The 20,177-nt window shown below is 42.5% G+C and overlaps 1 protein-coding gene across 1 annotated transcript in view; it reads right to left on the minus strand.

Moving 5' to 3' along the window:
• Window positions 1–19,634, minus strand: part of LOC141069331 (bone marrow proteoglycan-like) — a 96,255-nt gene extending 76,621 nt beyond the window's left edge. Inside the window, exon 1 of the mRNA XM_073558804.1 lies at window positions 19,482–19,634. Coding sequence (XP_073414905.1) covers window positions 19,482–19,545 — 64 coding nt within the window. The 5' untranslated portion in view covers window positions 19,546–19,634. The remainder of the gene's footprint in view (window positions 1–19,481) is intronic.
• Between the last annotated feature and the right edge of the window lie 543 nt (window positions 19,635–20,177).

Raw genomic sequence — 20,177 nt, forward strand, 5'->3', positions numbered from 1 at the left:
ACTGAAAAGGCCAGCGTTTGTCGCTTACAGGTGCAGATAACCCGCTGAACAACGTTAGTGATGGGGATCACTGATTACAATTATTACCCGCGAACAATGATTTCCCAGTAAGTGCAGGTCAACCTCAGTTCCGGAATTAGGCCTAACCGTCATTCCTGAAAAAATGAAAAACTTACGTGTGCAAACCACAGGTGCTGTAGCTTGCTTAACAGCTCGCCAGCCGTTCTCACGCCCAGTATGGATTACACGTGATTGCACAAAGGTGAGAAAGGGTACCGTATCCCCAGATAACATGTATGGATAGCGTACATATTCAAAATATATGTCTATACATCAGGAGGCAGGCTCAGACGGTGTTAGGCCCAGTATGGATTGCACGTGATTGCACAAAGGTTAGAAAGGGTACCGTATCCCCGGATAACATGTATGGATAGCGTACACATTCAAAATATATGTCTATACATCAGGAGGCAGGCTCAGACTGTGTTAGGCCCAGTATGGATTGCACGTGATTGCACAAAGGTTAGAAAGGGTACAGTATCCCCAGATAACATGTATGGATAGCGTACACATTCAAAATATATGTCTATACATCAGGAGGCAGGAAGACGGTGTTAGGCTCAGTATGGATTGCACGTGATTGCACAAAGGTTAGAAAGGGTACCATTTCCCCGGATAACATGTATGGACAGCGTACACATTCAAAATATATGTCTATACATCAGGAGGCAGGCTCAGACGGTGTTAGGTCCAGTATGGATTGCACGTGATTGCACAAAGGTTAGAAAGGGTACCGTATCCCCAGATAACATGTATGGATAGCGTACACATTCAAAATATATGTCTATACATCAGGAGGCAGGCTCAGACGGTGTCAGGCACAGTATGGATTTGACGGCCCAGACTACACAGCGGAGGAGCAGGGAGAGGTAAAGATTGCAAATGCTGGGGCCCTGCCCAAGCAAGGGGGGCCCACTCGTGGGCGTCGGTACTGGCACTGGGCCCCTCATAGTACGGCGGTGTGTCTGACGGCGGGTGTGCACCACCACCGTCAGAGACACTTGATTGCACTATGAAGGACCCTGTGCCAGTGCCCGCGCCCAAGAGTCGGCCTACCCACCTGTCCAGGGCAACGGCACTCGCACGGTGTCGTGCGCTAGGTGGTGACCCCGGCCATGGGGGGGGAGGCAGCACAGTTAGGGAGTTTTAGAAAGTGGCATATGTTGATGTTGGACATTCAGCTGATGCAAAAGGTGAAATAGGTCAAGTCCCAGGAAGAGGTGGACCAAAGCAAGCCATTTTTCTGTCACCCTATGTGTCATCAGGGGAAGGTGGGACAAAATCCTTGGAAACCCATGCGTGGTTCATTTTAATGAAGGTTAGATCATCCACATTTTGGGTTGACAGATGGGTCATTTTTCTGTCAGGATTGATCCAGCTGCACTGAAGACTCTTTCCGATAGCACACTTGCAGCTGGGCAAGCGAGCTCCTGTAAGGCATATTGTGCCAATTCAGGCCAGGTGTCCAGTTTAGCGGCCCAATAGTCAAAGGGGAATGACCTGTGTGGGAAAACATCGATATGGGAGGAAAAGTAGTTTGTATCCATAGTTGACAACTGCTGTCTCCTGTCACTTTCCATCGATGCAGTATTACCAGTTGTGTGAGCGGTACTTGAAAAATCAGTCCACAACATTGTCATGAAACCCCTGTCTCCAACGCCACTTCTGCTGTGTGCACCACGAACACCTCTGCCAAGCTGCCCCCGGCCCGTACGGCTCGTGTGAGAACCATCACCGCTGCTGTGTGCTGGGAATGCCTCAAGCAACCGATTTACCAGAGTTGCTTGTTTATTAGCCAATATTAGGGCAAGGTTCTCCTGTGGCATGATGTTTTGTAATTTGCCTTTATAGCGTGGATCCAGGATGCTGGCCAACCAGTAGTCGTCATCGTTCATCATTTTGGCAATGCGGGGGTTCCTTTTTAGGATCTGCAAGGCATAATCTGACATGTGGGCCAATGTTCCCGGTGTCAATGATGCACTGCGAGTGCTGGTTGGAGGAGCACTTTCTGGCAAATCCACATCCCTCCAGTCACGCACAAACCCTGTACCAGACCTTGCCACGCCAACATTTTCACTTGCCCCACGAGATGCATCCTCCTCCCCTAAGTAATCATCCCCATCATCCTCTTCCTCCTCCTCCTCTTCTTCCTCCACCTCGTCCAGGAGAGGTCCCTGAGCAGACAATGGCTGAATGTCATCAAGGATTCCCTCCTCCTCTTCCTCCTCATCAACATTGGCTGCAGACGCCTGCTCCTTAAGGTGCGTCAAAGTTTGCATGAGCAGACGCATAAGTGGGATGCTCATGCTTAGGATGGCGTCGTCTGCGCTTACCAGCCGTGTGCATTCCTCAAAACACTGAAGGACTTTACAGAGGTCTTTCAGCTTCGACCACTGCACACCTGTCAACTCTTTGTCTGCTCTCAAAGTGCCTGGCCGTGTATCCTCCCACAAATGCATTATGGCTTACCTCTGCTCGCACAGCCGCTCCACCATGTGCAGGGTGGAGTTCCACCTTGTTGCAATGTCGATAATGAGGCGGTGGTTGGGAAGGTGGAGCAATCGCTGCAGCTTCTGCATACGAACGGAGTGTACAGGCGACCGGCGGATGTGCGCGCACAGTCTTCGCACCTTCTGGAGCAGGGCTGTTAACTCCGGATAATTTTTGACGAAGCACTGCACCACCAGGTTCAAGGTGTGAGCCAAGCAAGGTATATGGCTGAGTTTTGAAAGGGCTATGGCTGCCACAAAATTACGGCCGTTACCACTAACTACCTTGCCTGCCTCAAGATGTACACTGCCCAGCCATGACTCAGTTTGTCGCTTCAAGTACTCTGCCAGCACCTCGGCGGTGTGTCTGTTGCCCAAACACATCATCTGCAACACAGCCTGCTGACGCTTTCCACTAGCTGCTCGATAGGGGGACACATCGTGTGCAACAGTGGCAGCTGCAGATGGAGTGCTCGTACGACTGCGCTCTGTGGACGAGCTTTCGCTTCTGGAGGAGGAGGAGGAGGGTCGAACGCCTACAGCCAACTGTTTCCTATACCGTGGGCTAGGCAGCACTGTCCCACCACCGCTGTCCCCTGTGGACCCTGCATCCACCACATTAACCCAGTGTGCAGTGATGGACACGTAACGGCCCTGGCCATGCCGACTGGACCATGCATCAGTTGTGAGGTGCACCTTTCCGCTCACTGACTGCTTGAGTGCATGGACAATGCGGTCTTTCACATGATGGTGGAGGGCTGGGATGGCTTTGCGAGAGAAGAAGTGGCGACTGGGTAGGTTATAGCGTGGTACTGCATAGTCCATGAGTTCGCGGAAAGCTGTGCTTTCCACCAACCGAAAGGGCATCATCTCAAACGAGATTAGTTTGGCAATGTGGGTGTTCAAACCCAGTGTACGCGGATGAGAGACTGAGTACTTTCTTGACCTACTCATAGTGTCTGGGAGGGTGAGCTGGACTTGAGAGCTGCATATGGTGGAAGTAGCGGTGGACAGGGCGGACTGAGAGAGGGTTGATGATGGTGATGGAGTTGGTGTTCTTTCTGATGGCCTAGAATCAGTCTTTCGTTGATATAACAGTGGGATTCCCTGACTGCTGTGGCCTTGCAACGACACCTCAACATTTGCTGCTGTGCTAACCGGTGGGCTTACAGTGGGGGAAACAATGTAGCGTTGCTGACTACCTTCGTTGTGATCAGTTGCACATGTGGCACTTGAGGTTTGGTGTTGTGTCCACGCTTGCAAGTGCATGCTGGTTAAATGTCTAAGCATGCAACTGGTATTCAAATTTTTCAGATTTTTCCCTCGGCTAAAGGTCTTTGCGCACTTCTTACAGATAACCTTGGCCTGATCATGAGGATTTTGTTAAAAAAAGTGCCACACTGCACTCTTCCTACTTTGGCAGACATTTTGCGGCCTAGCACGCTGTGATCTTTTGACCCTCTGGACAAGCTGTCCAGCAACTCTTTTGATGTTTGGAACCTGTCTTTGGAGTGCTCCGGGCCTGCCAGATAACAGCTGTTGCGATGTCGATGTCTGCTGTGGATGCTCCTCATCTGAGCTATTGGAAGCAGCACCCTCTTCCCCCAATGGATGCCAATCTGGGTCAACAACTGGGTCATCCATCACCTCCTCTTCTATGTCATGTGCACCTTCCTCTGTGTCACCGTGTATGGTGGTATAGTGTGCGGGAAGGGGCACCTGAGTCTCATCAGGGTCAGAATCTGGCTCTGTACACTGCGAGGACAATGTAGTGCTCTGAGTGAATGTACCAGCAGAATCATCCATCAGCGGCTGTGCATCAGTGCACTCCATGTCAGATTCATCTTGGCCTGGGTAATTCACCATTTGACTTGATAATCCAGGCATGGTATGTGAAAACAGCTCCATGGAGTAATCAGTAGTATGGCCTGCGTCATCCTTCAATCTTGGTTGGGGTGAAGGACACAAGGAAAGGTGTGGTTCATGAACATGAGCCTCCAATGACGACTCAGTGCTTTTACTTTTTACAACTGAAGAAGAGGAGGCGATAGAGCTGGAGGCTGAGTCAGCAATGTAAGACAAAACTTTTTCCTGATGCTCTGGCTTTAAAAGCGGTTTGCCAACTCGTAGAAAACTAAGCGTTCGAGGCCTTATGTAGCCAGACGATGACGCAGGCTCAACACCTCCTGCATTCGGTCCTATTTTGCTCTTGCCACTACCATCAGATCCACCACCAACACCATCATTACCAGCTGCCAACCCCCGCCCAATTCCACGGCCTCTTCCACCAGCCTTCCTCATTTTTGGTAGAAATGTAGACAAAATCCAACAAACTATATAGTAATGTAAAACAAGGTACAAGGTGTCTATAGGACAGGGGAGATTTTGAATTTCTGCACACACTTGTGGACACTGGACACTTTTGGATTGTGTGAGGCCCAATGAATATCTGAGCGCTATGTGACAGGCTCGATGGCACAGCTGTGACCAAAGTGACTAGAGGATAAGGGAGATTTTGAATTTCTGCACACACTTGTGGACACTGGACACTTTTGGATTGTGTGAGGCCCAATGAATATCTGAGCGCTATGTGACAGGCTCGATGGCACAGCTGTGACCAAAGTGACTAGAGGATAAGGGAGATTTTGAATTTCTGCACACACTTGTGGACACTGGACACTTTTGGATTGTGTGAGGCCCAATGAATATCTGAGCGCTATGTGACAGGCTCGATGGCACAGCTGTGACCAAAGTGACTAGAGGATAAGGGAGATTTTGAATTTCTGCACACACTTGTGGACACTGGACACTTTTGGATTGTGTGAGGCCCAATGAATATCTGAGCGCTATGTGACAGGCTCGATGGCACAGCTGTGACCAAAGTGACTAGAGGATAAGGGAGATTTTGAATTTCTGCACACACTTGTGGACACTGGACACTTTTGGATTGTGTGAGGCCCAATGAATATCTGAGCGCTATGTGACAGGCTCGATGGCACAGCTGTGACCAAAGTGACTAGAGGATAAGGGAGATTTTGAATTTCTGCACACACTTGTGGACACTGGACACTTTTGGATTGTGTGAGGGCCACTGATATCTGAGCGCTATGTCACAGGCTCGATGGCACAGCTGTGACAAAAGTGACGAGAGGATAAGGGAGATTTTGAATTTCTGCAGACACTTGTGGACACTGGACACTTTTGGATTGTGTGAGGCCCACTGATATCTGAGCGCTATGTCACAGGCTCGATGGCACAGCTGTGACAAAAGTGACTAGAGGATAAGGGAGATTGGATTGCTTTTAAAAAAGCAGTTTGCAGAGCAGTGGGTACACAGCAATGCCAGCCTGTCAGGAAGCCTTAAAAGGCAGCCCAACAACCAACACCACTGATACACCACAATATAGCCTCCCCTTGCACTGCACACACAGTGACTGGTGTGTTGTGCAGGCCAAATCGCTAGCAGCAGAAGCAGTTTTTTTTTCTTCTCAGCAGGACAAAAAAAAAAAATTGGGATTGCTTTTAAAAAACAGTTTGTGGAGCAGTGGGTAAACAGCAATGCAGGATTGTCAGGAAGCCTTAGAAGGCAGCCCAACAACCAACACCACTGATACACCACTATATAGCCTCCCCTTGCACTGCACACACAGTGACTGGTGTGTTGTACAGGCCAAATCGCTAGCAGCAGAAGCAGTTTTTTTTTCTTCTCAGCAGGACAAAAAAAAAAAATTGGGATTGCTTTTAAAAAAACAGTTTGCGGAGCAGTGGGTAAACAGCTATGCAGGAATGTCAGGAAGCCTTAGAAGGCAGCCCAACAACCAACACCACTGATACACCACTATATAGCTTCCCCTTGCACTGCACACACAGTGACTGGTGTGTTGTGCAGGCCAAATCGCTAGCAGCAGAAGCAGTTTTTTTGTCTTCTTCCCTGCCTAATGCTCTCCCTACAGAATCAGCAGCAACCTCTCCCTATACTGAGATCGGCAGAAGTAAGATGGCGGTCGGCGTGCACGCCCTTTTATACCCCCTGTGACGCCCACCAAAGCAAGCCAATCACTTGCATGCCCTTCTGAAAGATGGTGGTGACCCCTGCCTATGTCATCACCTTGCCCACAGTGTCCGTGGATCCTGATTGGCTGAAAAAGAGCGCAAAACAAACTTTTGAAAAGCGACTTTGGCGCGTAAGTCGCCGACCTCATCCTAGGGTCGGGTTTCGTTTCATGAAACCCGACTTTGCTAAAAGTCGGCGACTTTTGAAATTTTTCGACCCGTTTCGCTCAACTCTAGTCACTACTTCCCTTCCGAGCCCTGACGTGTGCCCATACAGTAGTTTTCTCCCACATATGGGTTATCAGCATACTCAGGACAAATTGGACAACAACTTTTGGGGTCCAATTTCTCCTGGTACCCTTGGAAAAATAAAAAAATGGTGACTAAAAATCATGTTTGTGGAAAAAATACGAATTTTTTATTTTCACGCCCGGGCGTTATAAACTTCTGTGAAGCACTGGGGGGTTCAAAGTGCTCACCACACATCTAGATAAGTTCCTTGGGGGATCTAGTTTACAAAATGGTGTCATTTGTGGGGGGTTTCCTCTGTTTAGGTACATTAGGGGCTCTCCAAAGGCAACATGACACCCGCAGACCATTCCATCAAAGTCTGCATTCCAAAACGTCACTACTTCCCTTCCGAGCCCCGACGTGTGCCCATACAGTAGTTTTCTCCCACATATGGGGTATCAGCATACTCAGGACAAATTGGACAACAACTTTTGGGGTCCAATTTCTCTGGTACCCTTGGGAAAATAAAAAAATGGTGACTAAAAGATCATGTTTATGGAAAAAATACGAATTTTTTATTTTCACGCCCGGGCGTTATAAACTTCTGTGAAGCACTGGGGGGTTCAAAGTGCTCACCACACATCTAGATAAGTTCCTTGGGGGGTCTAGTTTACAAAATGGTGTCATTTGTGTGGGGGTTCCACTGTTTAGGTACATCAGGGGTTTTCCAATCGCGACATGGTGTCCGATCTCAATTCCAGCCAAAAATGTCAAATGGCGCTGCTTCCCTTCCGAGCTCTCCATGCGCCCAAATAGTGGTTTACCCCACATGTGGGGTATCAGCGTACTCAGGACAAATTGCACAATAACTTTTAGGGTCCTGTTACCCTTGGAAAAATAAGAATTGAGGGTGAAAAGATCATTTTTGTGGAAAAAATATGATTTTTTAATTGTACGGCTTTATGTTATAAACTTCTGTGAAGCCCATGGGGGTTCAAAGTTCTCACCACACATCTAGATAAGTTCCTTAGGGGGTCTAGTTTCCACAATGGTGTCATTTGTGGGGGGTTTCCACTGTTTTGGTACATCAGGAGTTTTCCAAACGCGACATGGTGTCCGATCTCAATTCCAGCCAAAAACGTCAAATGGCGCTGCTTCCCTTCCGAGCTCTGCCATGCGCCCAAATAGTGGTTTACCCTCACATGTGGGGTATCAGCATACTCAGGACAAATTGCACAATAACTTTTAGGGTCCTGTTACCCTTGGAAAAATAAAAATTGGGGTGAAAGGATCATTTTTGTGGAAAAAATATGATTTTTTAATTGTACCGCTGTACGTTATAAACTTCTGTAAAGCCCTTGTGGGTTCAAAGTTCTCACCACATATCTAGATAAGTTCCTTGGGGGGTCTAGTTTCCAAAATGGGGTCACTTGTAGGGGGTTTCCACTGTTTAGGTACATCAGGGACTCTCCAAACGTGACATGGCGTCCAATCTGAATTCCAGCCAATTTTGCATTGAAAAAGTCAAACGGCGCTCCTTCCATTCTGAGCTCTGCCATGCGCCGAAACAGTCGTTCCCCCCCACATATCAGGTATCAGCGTACTCAGGACAAATTGCACAATAACTTTTGCAGTCCAATTTCTCCTGTTACCCTTAGTAAAATAAAAAAAATTGAACCTGAAGTATTTTTTTTATGAAAAAAAGTTAGATGTTAATTTTTTTTTAAATATTCAAAAAAATTCCTGTGACGCACCTAAAGGGTTAATAAACTTCTTGAATGTGGTTTTGAGCACCTTAAGGGGTGCCGTTTTTAGAATGGTGTCACTTTTGGGTATTTTCTATCATATAGACCCCTCAAAGTGGCTTCAAATGTGATGTGGTCCTAAAAATAAAATGGTGTTGTAAAAATGAGAAATCGCTGGTCAACTTTTAACCCTTATAACTTCCTAACAAAAAAAAATTTTGGTTCCAAAATTGTGCTGATGTAAAGTAAACATGTGGGAAATGTTAGTTATCAAGTTTATTGTGTGCCGTATCTCTGTGATTTAAGGGCATAAAAATTCAAAGTTGGAAAATTGCGAAATTTTCAAAATTTTCGCCAAATTTCCATTTTTCTCACAAATAAACGCAAGTTATTTGACTGAAATTTTGCCACTAACATGAAGTACAATATGTCACGAGAAAACATTGTCAGAATCACTGGGATCCATGGAAGCGTTCCAGAGTATGACCTCATAAAGGTACAGTGGTCAGAATTGTAAAAATTGGCCCGGTCATGAACGTGCAAACCACCCTTGGGGGTGAAGGGGTTAAACAAAATTCCTGACACAGTTCAAATGGTACCAACAGTTGTAAAAGTAAGGAGGTATAATAGTTATAATACAACTGGAGATAGCAAGATAAGAGAAGGATTTGGGCATTTTCATAGCAGTACTCGATGTCAATCCGCTGATGTAAAAGCAAATTTAATTCTATAACTGAAAAAAGATAGAAAACAGTTGGGCGCCAACTGTTGATTCTGCCGCACTAGGGTGTGGCCCGTCTTAATTGTCTGTGGCCAAATTGGATCTTTGGTAGAGATTTTACGTGCACGGAGAAAAGAATACACAAGACAAGGTGTATCATGTCAATATGATTCTTCTCTGTCTTTAATCCAAAAATGAACAGCTTTTATACAGAGTTTGTGTTATTACATCATGGGTACATTTCTAAGTTATTATTTACCGTTCCCATGCCGCTACATATCACTATGTACGTTTCTGAGTTACTGTTTACTGATCTCATATGCTACATAATCACCGTGTACATAAGTATTGTTCTTTAGCCCGATCCACCCGATCCACCCAGTATTGCGGTATTATATGAAGCCTAGGTGGGTCCTACACAGAAATAATTAAGCAGAAAATCAGAAGTATCTTAAAGCAACATGGTCCTATTATTCAGCAAAGCGTCTATATAATGGTACAATTTTGATTCTTGTATATATTCATGTGCCATATATATTCATGTGCCATATATTCTCCCCTTAACAGGATTTAAAAAATAATGTACCCTTCTATAAATCCTTTAAAAACTCTCATCTTGCATATTAGGCACAGTTTTAGACCACACACAAAAAAGGATAAAGAGCTGGGTAATAAAGCCAAACAAATGGGAACTTTTCACTCTAGGTCTAAGACATCCGTGAATCATGTGGGCATGTTCTTTGTTCAAAGCCACAAATCAAAATTACCCATACAAGTCTTCGGGTCAGTGAAAATCACAGGCAGCACACAGATTTGCAATGTATAGGAGAAACTACTTAATGTATTTATTTTTTCACTAGTGAAAATTAATGCTGAAACTCTGACAAGGATCAAACACTGATGAAACTTGGACTGTTTTTATGCACGAACATCTGAATGAAAAGTTTTCTTTAGTTACGATTTTCTGCAGCCTTTCTACCCAAATTTGCTAGTTTAAACAATTTTTTTTATTGCATTTGTAGAGAGTTATTTGTTACATGTGTTACTTATTGTGTTTTTTCAGCTGCGATTTCTGTTTTTTGTTATGTAATTGATTAAAGTTTACGGGTAAATTCTTGTGTGAATTATACTGCATTCTTCCACGGAAACACACTAAAAAATGTGTGGCTTATATGCACGGATTTTCCGCATTTCATTCAAGTCTAAAGGGAAAATCTGCAAATGAAATGAATATTCACTGCAGGAACAATTAATATGCTTCTGAAGATTCCGTACCTGTCATGACCATTCACCCAAATCGTGATTTTTACTATACCCAGCGGTACTGTAGTATTGCTGTATTTAGTACAATCGATCAGACAATTGCAGGTTCACGTTCCCTAAAGTAATTACCAAATACCGTGAAAAAAAATGTGTTTTTTAAAATATAAAAAGCTCAAATCTCCCTTTTCCTATATTAAAAATAAATTTTAAATATATATAATAATTAATAGTAATATAAAATTATTTAAATTGATCCGTAAACTCTGTAATGTAAAAAATAATATCAAAATGCCAGAATTGCGGTTTTTCGGCCACCGAAGCACCACAAAGAAAATGCAATAAGAGGCCATCAAATCATCTTGCCTACCTCAATATTGTCTAAAAAAATCTATGCATGTTTGGTATCCTCATGATTGTGCTGACCTGGAAAATCATATTGCCAGGTAAATTTTACAGTGTAATGAACACTATAAATAGAATTAAAAAAAAAATTGCGCCTTTTCACAATTGTGCTGCACTTTTCATTTTTTTTCCTGCTTTCCAGTATATCATATTATAAAATTAATGATGTCACTTAACATTGCACCTAATGCAGCAAAAAATAAGCTCTTATGTCAACAGAAAACTTAAAAAGCTATAGGTCTTTGAAGAAGGAGAGGAAAAAACAAAAACGCAAAAAAGAAAAATAGACATGACGCACATGGGGTTAAGGTATACTCACATAGAGGGGGTTTTTTGAGTCAGTCAAAAAAGGCAAGTTTTCTCTTGGAACCCAGGAGGAGTTTTTCATTACCTGAAGGTTTCCTTATAATTTTTTACAGCTTTTTGATTGGACATTTTTTTTGTAATTTTTTAGCACTTTTTCAGGGCTGCAGGGAATACCTCAACGTATATGTACATAACGTATTTTGAAGGAAAGAGAACCCAACTTTTTATAATGTAGAGTTTTATTTTTTTAAGGTAATTTCCTGAGTGCTTTTTTGATTTTTTGACGCATCTTCTGGGCATCTTTTGATCCTTCCCATTGACTTCTCTAATAAAGTATAAGGCTGTGTGCACACGCTGCGGATTTTGCTGTGGTTCCGCAGCGGTTTTTGCCGCTGCGGACCCGCAGCAGTTTTTGCAGCGGTGTACAGTACCATGATTCCCTATGGGAATCAAAAACCGCAGTGCAGACGGTGCGGAATTTTCCGCGCGGATTATCTGCGGTTTTCAATCCGTAGAAAAAATTGACGTGTCAATTCTTTCTGCGGATTCTGCTGCGATTTGCCATCTCCTCCATTGAGGAGATGAAAAACCGCAGGGCAAAACCGCAGAGCAATCCGCAGGTAAAACCGCAGGTATTTAGACCTGCGGTTTCACCTGCGGATTTTACAAAATCCGCGCGGATGAATCCGCACCTAATCCGCAGCGTCTGCACACAGCCTAAAAAGTCTTCAGATGTCTTAAAAGTGGTCAGCTCACTTCTTTTAACTGCTTGGTGTCTTTGGAAACTTCAAGTAGTTAAAAGACGCTCAAAGTACATAAGAATGGAAAGTCATTTTTACATAGAAATGCATATGTTCATTTTTTGAGCATTTACTTATTACTTTTTCAGGAAGTTTTGGCAGTGGAATCATCTTGAAAAAGATGGTGCAAATATCCTTAAGGCCGGAGTAACACTAGAGAGGAATACGGATGAGTGCTATGCGAGAAAAAATCGCATAGCACTTGAACCAATGTTAATCTATGGGGCAGCTCCCATCTTCTGTTTTTTTTCTCGTCCGTATTATACGTGCAAGTGAAATCGCAGCATGCTGTGATTTGCACCGTATATCGGACGAGAGTCGCCAATGCAAGTCTATGGGTGCGAGAAAAACTCACACACCACATGGACCATCTGTGTGACTTGCGAGAAATACGCACCGTGTCCTTTGAAAAGCCGGCAATTCAGTGCCGTGTACAGTAAAATCACACTGACAGCTTACAGTAGAATAGATAGAATAGATATATACAAATAGTATAGGTGTATATATATATATATATATATATATATATATATGTGTCATTGACACACACACATATATATATATATCTTTATATTTCATAGAGAGATAGCAGAATAACCGATAATTCATTTGCCGGCATCTGTAAAATCACTGCAGAACCCGACTGGATAGGAGACATGGTTTACATACAGTAAACTCATGCAGAACAGTAAGATTTATATATGTCAGTGTCTAATACTGTTAGTAATATGTGTATGTAACATTTGGGACCTGTATGTATTTACTAAAAGATTGTATTCATGGAAAAAACTGGTGTTGGCTCCCGCGCAATTTTCTGCGACAGACAGGGAAAGCCAGTGAGTGAGGGCAGATATTAATAGCCTAGAAAGGGACCATGGTTCTTTGCCTCCCCCCTGGCTAAAAACATCTGCCCCCAGTCACCCCAGAAAAGGCACATCTGTAAAACGTGCCAATTCTGTCACTTAGCCTCTCTCTTCCCACTGCCCTATGGCGGGTGGCATATGGGGTAATAAGGGTTTGATGTCACCTTTATATTGTAAGGAGACATTAAGCCTGGCTTAGTAATGGAATGATGTCACCACTGTTAACGGCTATTCTGCTATCTATCTATATATATATAGCTATCGATCTAGCTAAATAAGGCCTCTTTCACACATCAGTTTTTTGCCGTCAGGCGCGATCCGGCTTTTTTTTGTAAAACCGGATCTGGCAAAATGCAATGCCGGATCCAGTTTTTCCCCATTGACTTGCATTAGCGCTGGATCGCGCCGGATGGCATTGCGTTTCATCCGTTTTTTGCCGGATCCGGCTACTTGTCTCATTCCGGCGTCTGGAAAAAACGTCTACTGTAACGTTTTTTGTCTCCGGCGAAAAAGCCGGAATGAAAGTCTATGGGCGCCGGAATGCGCCGGATCCAGAAAAAGACGGATCCAGCCACCGGATCCGTTTTTTTAAGTCTGCGCATGCTCAGATCCAATTGGCCAGCCCCCAGGAAACAGATATAACCTGCTAGATGGATCCAGCAAAAAAACGGATCCGTTTCTACAGTTCTCCAAAATTTATGCCGGATCCGTTTTTTCTAAAAATAGCCGGATCCTGCCTGACGGCAAAAAACTGATGTGTGAAAGTAGCCTAAATATACTGTATATATGTTTGCACGAATATTTGAGGCCATGGATCAGTTAAATGTCCATTTTGCAAGTCTGCGATAAATTAACAGCATACGGATTCCGTACGGATGTCACACGGATACTTAGATATGAGGAAATCGCACCCTCGCATTGCAAATGGATTACATACAGATCACTGTTCAGGGAACATCTGTGTGATTCCCGTCTGTCAAAATCGGACCAATTTTTTTATACGTTAAGTGTGACTCCAGCCTAATATATATGATCATAAGTAATCCACCTTGTTTTATAAAATGTAAAATAAATCATCTAAATTGTCCTTAACCCCTTCCCAACATGCGCCTTACATACACTGCTCTGCGGGAGCTGTGTACTGGAAAGAGAAGTATATGTATGGTGGCTCGATCGTGCGGGCTCACTCTGAGCGCCGCGGTGATCATGTGCGGATGTCAGCTCTATGTGAGAGCTGACATCCTGCAGCAACGCCCATGATCAGTGCTAGCACTGATCGCGGGCATTTGACCCATCTGATGCCGCTGTCAATACTGCAATCGCGTTGTCCTGATGGTCTCCATGGAGATCCCGTGCCAAAGGGTTCTTCGAGGTCCTGCAGGGAAGGTGGCTTGTGAGTGCCTGCTGAGAGCAGTTGTTGACATGCCTCCTTCCCTGCCTGACAGATGCTGGTGTGATACTCTGCTGTGTAGAGTATCAGATTAGCAATTTTCCACTATATAATGATGTCCCAGGAAAGGACAATGTAAAAAAGTTTTAAAAAAACATTAAAAAGTGTAAAAAAATATTTTTTTTAAATCTCCAAATAAAGAAAAAAAGAAACAAATATTTTTTCAATAAATAAATTTAGTTATGAAAAAATAAATAAAAGTACACATATTTGGTATCGCCACACCCATAACAAGAGCCGCTTTATAAAACTGTCCGACTAGTTAACCCCTTCAGTGAACACTGTAAAAAATAAATAAAAAATGAGGCAAAAAACAATGCTTTATCATCATACAGCCGAACAAAAAGTGTAATAAAACTCGATCAAAAAGACGAACATAAATAAAAATGGTACTGCTGAAAACGTCATCTTGTCCCACAAAAGACAAGCCACCACACAGCTCAATCAGCAGAAAAATAAAAAAGTTATAACTCTCAGAATAAAGCAATGCAAAAATAATTATTTTTTCTATAAAATAGTTTTTATTGTGTAAAAGCGCAAAACATTAAAACTATATAAATTGGGTGTCGCTATAATCATACTGACCCGAAGAATAAATCTGCCTTACCAATTTTACCACACGCGGAGCGGTATAAAAAAAAAGAAGAAAAAACAATGCTTGAATTGCTGGTTTTTGTTCATTCTCTCTCCCAAAAATCAGAATAGAAAATGATTAAAAAATGTCATGTGCCCAAAAATGGTGCAAATAGCTTGTTCCGCAAAAAACAAGCCATAACATGATTCTGTCAGCCAAAATATGGAAAAAATATAGCTCTCAAAATATGGTGATGCAAAAATTAGTTTTTTGCAATAAAGAGCAAAATCTGGTATTGCTGTAATCGCACAGACCTGAAGAATAAAGTCACCTAATCACTTGTACCTCACAAGGAACGTCGTAAAAATAAATAAAACTAATTCTTCACAAGCTGTTGACTTTTTCATTCTGCCTCTCAAAGATCGCAGTAAGGCTCGGCTCACATTTATCCTGTGCTCGGCACTGAGCACTTACACCGGGGTTTCCGTGTAAATCTCTGAAAAAAGTGATTCAGACGGATCCTCTGGCAGAAGATTCCCTATAATGAGGCAGATGGAGGCACTGTAAATGTCGTCTGACCTGTGATCCGGCAGTGTCCATCTTTTTAGGATTGCATAAAAGTGCCGTTGGCCACAGCTTTGTGCTCTTCTGAAAAGAAGGACACCACTGAACAGAAGCCAGATGGAGTAAAGAGTAACTCTGCTGCCTCATTATAGTGAATGGATTCATCGGGGGTTTCATCTTTCACGTCACTCAGAGATTTTGATGGAAACCCCGATGTAAGTGCTCAGCAGAGCGCCAGATAAATGTGATCATAAATGTTATGTAAAATGTTCCCAATAAAAGCTTCAACTCAATCCACGAAAAAGTAAGCCCTCACTCAGGTCTGTCATCTGTTAACAGAAATATAGGGGCTTCCAAGTTACTAGTAGCACAAAGGCTCTGGAAAAGCGAAATGGCTCCTCGTCCCCCAAAAGAAGTTCAGCAAATTTTCCGCTCCCAAATCCAAATGCCCCCCTCCCTTCTGAGCCCTAGTGTGCCTAAACCCCATTTAGCGTCCACATGTTTGACATTTCTGTAGTGATGAGAGCCTGTCTAATTTACAGGTGCATGTCTCCAGAAGCATGAGCTGGGCATAATTTACTGGTGACTGCAACATACTGGTCACTACAACGGGAGTTTGCAATTTTCACTCAGCAACATCCACTGCTGCTTGTTTCTGGAAAAAACCCATGGAGTCAAAATTGACACTACACCTGTAGATAAATTCCCAAATGGGTATAATTTCCAAAATGAGGTCACTTGAGGGGGATTCTGCTTTTCTAGAAATTAGGGGCTCTGTATATGGAGTCTGCAAACTATTCTAGGAAAATCTGAGCTCCAGGAGACAAAGAGCACTCCGTCCCTCCCGAGTCTCTCAGTATGGCTAAGCAGTACTGTACAGTCATATATGGGGTATTTCTACATTCAGAAGAAATTGTGGGATCAAATTTTGATGCCATTTTTACAATTTTCCCGTAAAATTTGGAGCTAACACAATTTTGGTGGTAAAAATGTAAATTATTCTTTCTTCACTGCCCAATGCTATAAAATTCTGTGACACACCTGTGGTGTCAATATAATCACTGCACCCCTAGATGAATTTATTGAGAGGTTTAGTTTGTAAAATTGTATTCTGCTGTTCTGACACCTCACGGGCTATGCCATTGTGACATGGCACCCTCACACCAGTGCAGCAAAATCTGTTGTAATATGGCGCTACTTCCCTTCTGAGCTTTGCACTGTGCCTCAAGGTACTTTTTGACCACATATGGGGTATAGGTGAAATCAAGAGAAATTGCAAAACAATTTTTGGGGTCCATATTCTCCTTTTGCCCTTGAGAAAATGCAAAATTTGGAGCTAAAAAGATTTTTGCGGGAAAAATGTGATGTTTTTTATTTTCACAGCTTAACATTATAAACTTCTGTGAAGCACCTGGTGGTTCAAGGTGTTGAACTCAAATCTAGATAAGTTCCAAAAGGGGTCTAGCTTCCAAAATGATGTCACTTGTGGGAGGTTTCCAGTGTTTAGGCACATTAGGGGCTCTCCAAACATCCGCTAATTATTCCAGTAAATTTAACATTCAAAAAGTCAAATGATGCTCCATCCCTTCCAAGCCCTGCCATGCACCCAGTTGTTTTCCTCCAAATATTGGATATCTGCGCACTCAGGAGAAATTTCACAACAAATTGTATGAAGAAACTTCTCCTTTTACCCGTATGAAAGTGCATAATTTGGAGCTAAAAAAGATTTATCTGGGAAAAATGTGATTTTTTTCATTTTCACAGCTCTACATTATAAACTTTTGTGAAGCAACTGTGGGTTCAAGGTGCTCAATACTTCTCTAGATAAGTTCCCTAAGGGGTCAAGTTTTCAAAATTGTGTCACTTGTGGGGGGTTTCCATTGTTTAGGCACATCAGGAATCTCAAAACGCGAAATGGCATCCACTAATTATTTCAGTAAATTTAACATTCAAAAAGTCAAATGACTCTTCTTCCCTTCCAAGCCCTGCCGTGAACCAAAACAGTTGTTTCCCTCAACATATTAGGCATCTGTGCACTCAGGAGAAATTGCACAAGAAATTCTATGGAGCAATTTCTCTTTTTACTCTTATGAAAATGCAAAATTTTAAGCTAAAAAATATTTATCTGGGAAAAATGTGAATTTTTTTATTTTCACGGCTCTACGTTATAAACTTCTGTGATGCACCTGTGGGTTCAAGGTGCTAAATACACATCTAGATAAGTTCCCTAAGAGGTCTAGCTTCCAAAATGGTGTCACTTGTTGGGGGTTTCCACTGTTTAGGCACATCAGGGGCTCTCCAAACATGACATTGCGTCTTTAATTATGCCATCAAATTTTACATTCAAAAAGTGAAATGGCGCTCTCTCTCTTTCGAGCCCTGCCGTGTGCCCAAACAGTAGATTTCCTTCACATATGAGATATCGGCATGCTCAGGAGAAATTGCACAACAAATTGTATGGTCCATTTTCTCCTGTTACCCTTGCGAAATTTAAAAAAAAATAGGTCTAAAGGATTTTTTTGTGAAAGAAAAGTAAATAATTGCTTTTTTCTACGACATTCCAAAAATTCCTGTGAAGCACCTGATGGGTTAATGAACTTCTTGAATATGGTTTTGAGTACCTTGAGGGGTGCAGTTTTTAGAATGTTGTCACTTTTGGGTACTTTTTGTCATATAGGCCTCTCAAAGTCACTTCAAATGTGAGGTGGTCTCTAAAAAAAAGACTTTGCAAATTTTGTTGGAAAAATAAAAAAATCGCTGGTCAAGGTTTAACCCTTATGACTTCCTGACAAAAAAAATTATGTTTACAAAATTGTGCTTATGTAAAGTAGACATATGGGTAATGTTATTTATTAACTATTTTCTGCGATATGACTCTCTGATTTAAGGGTATAAAAATTAAAAGTTTGAAAATTGCAAAATTTTCAATTTTTTTGCCAAACTTCTTTTTTTTTTTTTTTTTTTTACAAATAAACGTAAGTCATATCAAATAAATTTTGCCACTAACATAAATCAAAATATGTCACGAGAAAACACTCTCAAAATCAGTGAGATCCATTGAATCGTTCCAGAGTTATGACCTCATAAATTGACATTGGTCAGAATTGTAAAAATTGGTCTGGTTAGGAAGGTGAAACAGGCTTCAGGGGGGAAGGTCTTAAAAAGGACTTGTCACAAGGGCAAATGTGGCCAGATTTTTCTCTTTTTCCATTTTTTGCCATTTTTTGAAATTTGGTTCAAGAGATATACAGTAGGCCTTTTTATATAGCTCTGCTTTTTATGGGTTTTACCAAGCTGCGGAGCTCACATGGAAATAATGCAGCTGGAACTAAAGACACATTGCAGAGAATCCTATGATCAACACCTTTTGGCAAAGACCATATAAGTAGCAGCAAATGAAAAAGCCCATTTCTCTAGAACCATATGGCCGGTTTAGCACACATTCACACATTCAGTATTTTGTCAGTTTTTTACCTCAGTATGTGTAAGCCCAGACCAGGAGTGGGTGATAAATACAGAAGTCATGACGTGTTTCTATTATTCTTTTTCTCTGATTGTCCCACTCCTGGTTTTGGCTTCTACATACTGAGGTAAAATACTGACCAAATACTGAACGTATGAAAGTGGCCTTCAAATGATAAAAAACCTGAATACTAAGGGGAGCAGCGTGACTAAGATATAAGCAAAAACTGGCCCCTTTTTCCCTGGTGATAGGTCCTCTTCAAAGAAGAATATATGTAAGGTTTTTTTGCTTGTAAATGGTTCTGTACTTTTTTATCTTTTGTTCCTAGGAAGAGTTGAGGTTCACTTGGATAAAAAAATCATATTTATGTCAAACGATAGGTCATCTTTAAGTCAAATTAATTCAGTACATCAGCAGTAATTATAACTACTATAATATTGGCTAAGACAATGGATCAGAATGTTTTTCTGCATGAATAGTAAGTGATATTAACTCACCAGATTCACCGGACTCTTGAGCACAGGTGGTCCCCACCAGGAGCAGCAGTAGAAGCTTCCACATGGTTTCTAGATGTCTTCTCACAAGACTGATGATCTTCTACAAATTTGTTCTCATGTTTCAGGCCTTCGCTTTTATAAGTGGAATTTAGGAACTTGAAAGGCAACGTGCATTTCTCCACGAATCTGATAAGACATTATGCAAAAATCAGACAAAATCAGAGATAAATTATTGCTTAAATTTAACTGTCTAAACAGCCATGTAAACTCACTTTTTATTATTTGGCTAATTTGGATACTTTTAAGTAAAATTTGTGAATTAACTGTTATTCAAAAATGATACTAATCATCATAGGATCATAGAAGGGGTGCAATCAGACGGCCGTATTACTCACACGAGGATCGCAACGCAATGCTCGGACTGGCCGGTGGCTCTCCTGACCTGAGCATGACAACATGTATTTCTATGTAGATGTAATGCTCAGCAGGCGAGGCGATGGCCAATCTGAGGATTTTGATTCGATCCTCGTGTGAGTTATACGGCCGTGTGACTGCACCTTAGGGCAGAGTCAGATGGCCGTATTTCTCCTGCGAGAAACGCATTGTAAACCTAGTCCTGACTGTCTGCTCTGACCTGAGCTTGACAGCTGCATAGAAATCCATCATGCTGTCTTGCTCAGGGTAGGAGAGGTGCCG

Source organism: Dendrobates tinctorius, unplaced genomic scaffold, assembly GCF_039654945.1.
Source record: "Dendrobates tinctorius isolate UK_male_01 unplaced genomic scaffold, ASM3965494v1 ptg000258l, whole genome shotgun sequence".
NCBI lineage: Eukaryota > Metazoa > Chordata > Amphibia > Anura > Dendrobatidae > Dendrobates > Dendrobates tinctorius.